Source organism: Heliconius melpomene, chromosome 2 (genome assembly GCF_056956725.1).
Source record: "Heliconius melpomene rosina isolate 202511_hmr_F chromosome 2, ASM5695672v1, whole genome shotgun sequence".
Classification (NCBI taxonomy): domain Eukaryota; kingdom Metazoa; phylum Arthropoda; class Insecta; order Lepidoptera; family Nymphalidae; genus Heliconius; species Heliconius melpomene.
In genome coordinates, this window is record NC_140390.1 from 2,504,983 (window position 1) to 2,514,268 (window position 9,286).

The window sequence follows — 9,286 nt, forward strand, 5'->3', positions numbered from 1 at the left end:
TTTGAATTTTTTTTTTATTTGAAAGGTGAAGCTTTCCGAATGCTCATTATTGCTCATGTATTAAAACTAATTTGTTTGCCTAGGTATGTGTACTGGTCAACATATTCTATTGTTTCACCTTCTATTTTTATATTTGTTTTAGTGCAATTTGACATAGTTTTTGTTTTGGTGACATTCATTTCAAGGCCCACTTTTTTGCTAGCTACATGAAGTGTTTCGACCATGTCTTGCAGTTGAGCGCTATTTTCAGAGAGCAATACCAAGTCATCTGCAAATCTGAGGTGACTTAACCATTTCCCTCTGATATATAGTCCTTTGTTACTCCAGTTTAGCTTATTTATTATAGATTCTAGTATTGCAATAAAAATTTTGGGGGAAAGTGGATCGCCTTGGCGTACGCCTCTTTCTACAGGAAAGCTTGGCCCAATAGTTTCCAGCTTCACTCTACCAGTACAGTTATTATAAATATTTCTAAGAATCGTGATGTACTCTCTTTCTACCTTTTGAGCTTTTAAAGTTTCCCATATGCTTTCGTGCGACACTGTATCAAAAGCTTTTTGATAGTCTATAAACGCTTTATATAAGGGTCTTTGAAATTCCTGATACTTTTCAATTATCAATTCTAAGGTATGGATGTGGTCTATAGTTGAATATCCTTTCCTGAAACCCGCCTGTTCAATAGGTTGCTTTTGTTCTAAAGTAGAGCTTATTCTCTGGCTTATAATTGTTGCAAAAAGTTTGTATATGGTTGACATAAGACTAATTGGCCTGTAATTTCCAATATCCTTAGAATCGCCTTTTTTGTAAATTAGTATAATGTGCGATTCAGACCACTGATAAGGTATTTCGGAAGAATCCAAGATCATATTGAATAATTTTACCAATGGAGCTTCTAGTATGGTGATACCTGTTTTTAAGCTGACATTGGTAATATTATCTGATCCCGGGCTTTTTTCAGATTTTAGTTTTTTTATGGCCTCTATTACTTCTTTGCCTTCTATTGGATTTATGCCACTTTGTGTTGGTGTATACGACAAATGTTCTTCATAAATAATATCAGTTTTACTTTCGGCACTATACAGTTGCGTGAAAAAAGTTGTGGCAATATTCATAATATCGTTGCGATTGTATTTTATTTTACCTACTGCCCTTAATCCTTCAATCCACGTTTTTTTTGACCTCAATTCTTTATAACCCTTTTTTAAGCTCCCCTTTACTTCAAGATGTTTCTTTATGACATTAAGTCTATATTTTTTGTAATCGAATTTTATATATTTACTTATTAGCTTATACAGGGCTTTAAGTTTGTTTCTAACTGCTCTATTTTTATTTTTAGTTTTCTGTAACTCTTGCCTTATTTTTATCAGATATTTTGTGCGTTCCGATAATATTTGCCGATCTTTTGCATGTAGTTTTGTAATTCGCGCTCTTCTTAAGCTGACCTGCATAGCGTTAATTAGTTTGTCATGATAATTTTGAACTGTGTCTCCCGCGTCCCCATTTACTAGCGTAGGTATATACTTATGTAGAGATTCCATATACGAGGTGATTTCTTATTCCGTTTTTAGTGTACTAAATTTGTTGTTATTATTATATCCTGCTCTACTTTTTATTGGTTTTGAGAGCGTAATTACTGATCTAAGTGGTCGATGGTCCGATGGGTAGGTTATATTTAGAGTTTCAATGTTTTGGAATAGTTGTGGTCGATTGGTTAGTACATAATCGATTTCATTTTTATATTGTCCGCTTGGGGACCGCCATGTCCATCTTTTTTTAAATTTTTTCTTGAAAAATGTGTTAATAATCGCTAACTTGTTTTCCAGAGCAAAGTTAATGAGTTTTTGGCCTCTGGCATTTCTCTCTCCGTAGCCGTTTCCTCTCATTATTAAATACTCATCTTTTTGCGGTTGCCCTATTTTAGCATTAAAATCTCCCATTAGAATGAAATCCTTGTACGCTACATCCATGGCTTTGTATATCATTTCGTAGAATGCAGTGATTTCTTCTTCGGTTGCAGATTCAGTTGGGGCATAAGCTTGAATTATGGTAAGGTTTTTATTTGGTAAGTGCAAGTGTATCAGTGCTACTCGTTCTGAAATGCCAATATAGCTAGCTAAGTATGGCTTTAGGTATTTCTTAATAATAAAGCCCACTCCATACATGCCTGGTGTTTCTCCTGTGTGACAGAGAATAAAGTTGTCATGTTCGGCTATTTCATTGCCGAGTCGTCGAGTTTCACATATTCCAATGATATCATATTTTATATTCGATAAGGCTTCAGTTAATTCTATAAGTCGTTCTTGTGAAGATAATGACCTAACATTATAGGTGGATATGTAGAGCTGGTTTAACTGGTGCATCTCCTTTGGAAGGTAGTGGTCGTAATCCTCCTCGGTGACCAGCCGGCTTGGAGGATATAAATCAGTGTGTGTTGGTTTCTGTTTTTTATATTTTTTGCATGAGAGAGGTGTCGGTGGTTGCTATATATTATTCCCTTCTTGACTTTTATCATTTTTATTCGATAAGTAACTAAGTATAGTCTGTTTAGTCGTACCTTCTGAGAAACTAGAAGATCTTTGAGATGCAGAACATGTCAAAAAGGTTTTATTTTTCTTGGAAACTTGACTTTTACGTGATATGTTTCTATTACTGGTATTTTCATTGTGCTGTGGTGAGGTAGAAAGGTGCCTCTTCCTGGTGTCCTTTCCTTCATATTTATTAAGTATGATAATTTTGTCGTATTTAATAATTACGTTATTACCTTTTGCTCTCTCTACTTTTAGTTGTTCTTGAAGCATTCTTCTCTTCTCTAATACATGTGTGGGGTAGTCTTCTTTTATATAATAGTTAGTGTTTTTTAAAACCATTTTCTGTTTCATAATCTTGATTTTAGTGCTAAGTGTTACAAAGGTGACTGTAATTGGTCGGGGCTTCTCAGATTTTTTGCCTACTCGTCTTACCTCTTGTATGTCATCACAGTTAAGGTTAAGTAAGAAATAATCATTTATAAAGTTAATAATTTTATTCTCCATATCAAAATAAGATTTCTCATTATCTTCTATGCCAAAGAACACTATATTTCTTTTCCGTGCCTGTTTCTCTAATAAATTAAGTCTTTGTTCTTGATCTTCTATTTTTTCCTTGATTTTAACTTGATTTTGATGCCAAGTTTCAAATTTTTTATCTAAAATTGTGTTTATATTTTTTGATACTTTTTCTGTAACTATTTCGACGCTATTCTGGATTGCATTTTTCTGTGCATCTATATCCTTTTGGATTTTGCGAAGTGCCTCCATAATTTCTTCCATTTTGAAATGGGCCAATTAATTGATTTGTTAAATTTTTGCTACTACCGCTATTCGTCGCTAGATGGCGTTGCTTTATTTTTCTCGGCAAAAAAGGCCGCAATTCTTATGAAACTTAGATAAAAGCACGTATCAGTATCCTCACAGAATTCTTGATATTCCTCATTTACTGAAGCACAGTGCTTATATTTACTCAAATTGTGGCAAACAAAGCATATATCAATGTATGCAATTTTTTTTTTTTTTTGCAGGTAGGTCAAGAATTTCTAATGCAGGTCAATGACCGGTCATTGACCGCACTTGACTTGTAAAAAAGTCCCAAATTTCACTATAATCGTTAGTTTAAGCACTTTATTACAACTAATTTTTAGCATAACACTTTTTTTAAACTATGAGCACTTTTTTCACGACTTTAACTTATTATTTTTAATGAATAACGAATTTAAACTCAGAGCAAAACGGCACACGTCTACCTTACGCGGTGAGCGACTCCCCCTCTTGTCAATATACCGAAATGTAACTTTGCACAAAAATAATAGCTAATTAAATGAAGTTTTACATAGAACAATCACAACCACTCGTTGAGAACCACTACCACCACCATCACCACTCGTTCAAGAAGCATCAGTTTAAGATCTACCCATCACTAAAAATCGTAAAATAAATTAATATAGTATATTATATAATAGTCAAACTAATGGGACCGCCAGTGGCTCTCCGTTGAACAGGCGGGCGGGAGTCGGGGAAACCGAAAATGTCACAGCCGAATCTGAGGGGAATGGGGTAGGAACGAATGAGACTTTGCCGAGAAGGGAATCTCCTGTCGAACACTCGGCCGGTCCATCCGTGGGGACCACAATAAGTTCAACAACTGCAGGAAAACAAAAGTGGTCACAAGCTGAATTAGAGGAATTGATGTACTGTTATTATAAGGCTAGGAGTGAGGGTGGAGGATACATTAGAAAACTTGAAAATATTTATAAAGAACGTAATTCAACAAACTCAAAAAGTTACATGAACGGAAGTCTCTTATCTAATCAAGCGCGAAGAATCATAAAACAAAATGTATTATCAAAAAATACACTCGATACAATACAAAAAACAATAGAAAATGAATCACAACAAGCATCAACACCAGTCATACCAATCATACATAACACTCGTTCAAGAACAACATCCACATCATCAACGTCTTCCTCAAATCAACCAGCACAAATCAGTATTCGCAAAGAAAGCCAAAATTCAATAAACGTGGATAAATCTCAGGGTGATAGGAGGAGAAAGTGGACACAACCAGAGGAAGAGGAGCTAATGTTTTGTTATTATATGGCGAAACATGAAGGGACAGAATACATAAGAAAATTAGAAAAGCTATTTAAGGAACGGAACCCTGACAATCCAAAGATACACAAATTCAACGGAAATACACTGTCTAACCAAGCGCGTAGAATTTTAAAACAGAACCTTATATCACAAGAACAACTGAATCGAATAAAGCAGTCTGCTGAAATAGAGATGCAGCTAATACAACAAAATAACATTTACACACCCATTAATACTGAGACATATACATCAACTACCTTAAATAATATAATAGAAGAAACAATAGAAAAACCAACAACACTTAATAATGAAAGTAGGGAAACATTTAACCCTGATAATCAGCCAGTTCCTCAAACGGCTAATTATTACGAAAATCCAATTATTAATCAATTCCTTAACATTTTAGCTGAAACAAAGGAAATAGCTATCGAGGAGCGCGAGTATCTGCCAAAAGCCAAAATTAATAAGCAATATCTACAAAATTTGGCAATTATAAACAACTTTTTGCCAGACCTTTTGCCAGGTGCTTGCTCTCTTCGAGATACAAACGATATAATTTATTCGGCTGCAAAAACCCTAATAATAAATAATAATCAATCACCTTACACACCTAGTAATACAACAAAACCGCATACAGACCCACCATGGAAAAAAAGAGTAAAAGTAAAAATAGAACGTTTGAGGAAAGAGTTGGGGCAGATGATAGAAATCTCTAGAGGAGTTAATTCAAGAAAAATGATAAAAATCAAAATAAAACTGTATTCTAAGTATAATATACAAAACGAAATAGAGCATAAAAATAGAGAAGAAATGTTGAAACAAAGAATAAAAGCATTAGCAGGTAGGATAAAGCGATATGAGGAAATAAATAGTAGGAAACAACAAAACAAAATGTTTACAGAAGATGAACATAGACTATATAGAAGTTTAAACAACAAGCAAGAAAATATTAATATAAAATTACCGAGCAAAGACAGTACTGAAGAATTTTGGAAAAACATTTTATCGCAACCAGTTTCTCACAATCGTAACGCAAAGTGGATATCTGATATTAGGCAACACAATGACACAACTATAAATACTCATTTATTTGAAGAAATCACTACTGAACAGATTAAACAAGCCGTAGGTAAAATGTTGAATTGGAAAGCGCCAGGACAAGATAAAATTCAAAACTATTACCTAAAATATTTTTCTAAAATGCACGACCATCTAGCAATGTTATTTACAAATATTCTGAAGGGTGAGGAACCTTTAGAAGACTGGTTAACTACTGGTAAGGTTATTTTAATACCAAAAAATCTGGATACCGAAGAACCTAAAAACTGGCGCCCGATTGCATGTTTGCCGAGTATGTACAAGCTTCTAACCTCGATACTGGCTGACCAACTTTACAACCATTGTGCTGCAAATAATATCATGGCCCCAGAGCAGAGAGGTTGTCGTCGTGGGGCCCGTGGATGTAAAGATCACTTAATGATTAACAAGGCCATATTAGAAGATGCTCACAAAAGTCAAAAAAATTTAAGTATGGGCTGGATAGACTATCAAAAGGCGTTTGATAGTATTTCGCACGAATGGCTTTTGCAAGTATTAGATATCTACAAATGCCCACCAGCTATCAAATTCTTTCTGGAAAGAGCTATGCCAAAATGGAAAGTTGTGATGACGGCAAAGGGCTCTTCAAACTCTTTTACTACAGAACCGATTCAGGTAAAACGGGGCATTTTTCAGGGCGACTCATTGTCTCCAATGCTATTTTGTTTAGCTCTCAATCCGATATCAGTCATTCTAGGGAAATATGACAAAAAGGGATACCATCTGAAGGACAGCGTGTGGGTTAATCACCTCATATATATGGACGACCTTAAAGTGTATGCAAACAACAAAACTAACTTGAAAATTTTACTGAATAGTGTAGAAATTTTTACTGCCGATATAGGTATGTCATTTGGATTTGATAAATGTAATATTCTTCATATAACTGCTGGACATAGGAATTACACCGAAGGTGATGAACATGTACTACTGAATGGAAATAGTTTTAAACAGTTAAAAATAGATCAAACATACAAATATTTAGGAATAAACGAATCGGGAAAAATAAACCACAGTAATATTAGAGATCAATTAACAAAAGAGTACTTTAGGAGAGTTAAAAGCATTACAAATTCTTATTTAAACGCAAGAAATTTGATAAAGGGGATTAATACGTATGCTGTTCCAGTTTTAACGTATTCATTCGGAGTGATTAATTATAAAAATAGTGATTTAAAACGAATAGATGTCAAAACACGAAAATTATTAGCAATAAAAAAGGTCCATCGGCAAAAAGCAGATTTAGAGAGACTATATTTACCCGTAACGAATGACGGTAGAGGTTTAATTAATACAGAAAATTTATATAAAGCTCATATTTTGAAGTACAAACTATATCTAGATCAGAAAAGTGATTATTTAATAGAAGCAATAGTGACACACGACCAGAAGAGAGAAAAATATTCAATATACAAAGATTCACTAGAAATAGAAACAGAATTAAAATTAACGTCCGGTAATAATCACACTAAATCTGAAATTAAAAATTGTATAATAAAAAAACAAAACGAAGCTTGGAGAAATAAGAGTTTACATGGACAATTCCCTAAAAAAGTTCTTGATCTTGCCAATATTGATAGGGAACTCTCGTTTAAATGGCTGAAGAAACAAACTATTTCACCTGCACTGGAATCGTCCATATTTGCTATACAAGATCAGGCAGTAATAACGCGCCAACATGAGCGAGATATATTGAAGCGGAATGTTGATGGCAAATGCCGCTTGTGCGTAAGTAAGGACGAGACAGTTCAACATCTTCTTGCAGGTTGTGAGAAACTTGCCGGTACTTATTTTGTAAAACGACATAATAACTTAGTTCAGTATATATTCTGGTGCTTGGCTAGGAAAAGCAAAATGGAGGTTAATAAATTGTGGTGGAAGGAGGAATTAAAACAACCAACTGTAAGAGAAAATAGTGTTGCGAAGTTAATGTGGGAATTACCGGTACAAACAGATGTTACAATAGTACACAATAGACCTGACCTGATATACATAGATAAAACAAACAACCATACTTACCTTATTGACATCTCAGTACCGTCTGACTATAATATTGGAGCTAAGGAACTAGAAAAAATTAGCAAATACCATCCGCTTAAAGTTGAACTCTCCAGATTATGGAACACCACAGTCACAACTATTCCGATAATTGTAGGAGCCACGGGAGTGGTATCAAAAAGCCTTCAGCGATATTGCGATAAATTAGATACATACATAAATATTCAAATCCTTCAGAAACAGGCAGCATTACATACACTCCTCCACCATAATTAATAAAGTTCTTGGAGATACCGTTTTCGTAACGCAACCACAGCAATCATCAATAGCGGACACGTAGTCATCATCCACACACACACAAATTGACATACTTCTGAAATTAAACTCACAACTGACATAATTTAACAGTATTCTATTTAAATATATGTATTAATTTGATTTATTTATTTACTAACTTAACAAGGGGTAGGAGGAGGGGGTAATATTAACAAGAATATAGTGAATGCCTTTTTTCCTGAGGGTCTCGGGACGGGGCATTTATTAAAACCGACTAAATCGTGAAAAAGTTGAGAAACCAAATGTCAAACTAATGCTACAACACCTTTACTACAATATCTAATTACTAAGCCTGTTTGTTTTACTTGGCACCGACTTCAAAATTATAAAATCTTTATATAATTATTTTTCTTTTTTTAGTTCGTTGTTAGAAGTCGGTTTTTCTTTTTGTTAAAAAATAATTTATTGTAAATAATTGCACAATAGCCTATATCGAGGAATATACATATCTTGGCCAAATTATTTCCGAAATTATAAACCGAATACACTTGTCATGAAAAAGATAGTGTAAGGTGTCCTTAAAAGAAGTTTTCAAAAATACATATATACCAATAGAGTAAAAAACATACAATTCTTACATATTTCCTATAATGAAGTATGGGTGCTAATCATGGACCCTTACTAATAAAAATATAATGTGTCAGCATAATATGCAATGAAATATAATATTTTATTTTTTCACGCTTCACACTTCACGCTGTATCCCGCACAGAGCAGAGTAGGCAGAGGGGTGAGGGTGTTAAGACATTCCGTTTCCCACTTTCTGCCCAATTCTGGAGGCGTTACGTGTTAAGTGGCAGAACTCACCGCCGCAAAGATGGATCTTTCTTTCATTTTTCATTTCCCCGAGTGGGGATCGAACCCACAACCGTCGCGTTACAGTCACACCATTGAGCCAAACCACGACTTCCTCATTTTATTAAATACTAGCGGCCCGCTCGCGGTTTCACCCGCGTGAACTATGTTATTATTAATTTCTGTCTCCATGACTACCTAGTGACGTCTATGCAAAATTTGAGACTCCTAACATTTGTAGTAACGAAGTTTCATACAAACTTTCGACCCCAAAAACAACCCCTTAGAAGTCGAATATTGCAAATTCCCGTCTTAGTGAGCACCTACGTCCTATAAATAACTCCTATGCAAAATTTGAGATCCCTAGCACATGTAGTTTCTGAGATTTCGTGATGAGTGAGTGACCTTTCGATTTTATATATATAGATAAT

At 34.5% G+C, this 9,286-nt stretch overlaps 2 protein-coding genes across 2 annotated transcripts; one reads left to right on the plus strand and one right to left on the minus strand.

Annotated features, from left to right (window-relative positions):
• Nucleotides 1-53: 53 nt before the first annotated feature.
• LOC146540321 (uncharacterized) lies at nucleotides 54-3,308 on the minus strand. Its single transcript, XM_085204972.1, has 3 exons — nucleotides 2,961-3,308; nucleotides 1,894-2,438; nucleotides 54-1,074 (listed from the first exon to the last, which is right to left on the minus strand). Exons 1-3 carry the CDS (start codon nucleotides 3,306-3,308, stop codon nucleotides 54-56), a joined length of 1,914 nt encoding a protein of 637 aa, XP_085061098.1.
• A 1,323-nt stretch (nucleotides 3,309-4,631) lies between these two features.
• Nucleotides 4,632-8,000, plus strand: LOC146540322 (uncharacterized). Its single transcript, XM_085204984.1, has 2 exons — nucleotides 4,632-5,151; nucleotides 5,419-8,000. The coding sequence occupies exons 1-2, from the start codon at nucleotides 4,632-4,634 to the stop codon at nucleotides 7,998-8,000; spliced, it is 3,102 nt and encodes a 1,033-aa protein (XP_085061110.1).
• The last annotated feature ends 1,286 nt before the right edge of the window (nucleotides 8,001-9,286 follow it).

Bases quoted from the DNA above. Each gene is read 5' to 3' on its own strand.
- LOC146540321 (XM_085204972.1), bottom strand. From the start codon at position 3,308: ATGGAAGAAATTATGGAGGCACTTCGCAAAATCCAAAAGGATATAGAT. The intron at 2,439-2,960 runs GTAAGACGAGTA...TATAAAAAACAG, and splicing joins ACTGTGATGACATACAAGAG to AAACCAACACACACTGATTT. The intron at 1,075-1,893 runs GTATTTAATAAT...GCAACTGTATAG, and splicing joins GGGCAACCGCAAAAAGATGA to TGCCGAAAGTAAAACTGATA.
- LOC146540322 (XM_085204984.1), top strand. From the start codon at position 4,632: ATGGCGAAACATGAAGGGACAGAATACATAAGAAAATTAGAAAAGCTA. The intron at 5,152-5,418 runs GTGCTTGCTCTC...AAAACGAAATAG, and splicing joins TTTGCCAGACCTTTTGCCAG to AGCATAAAAATAGAGAAGAA.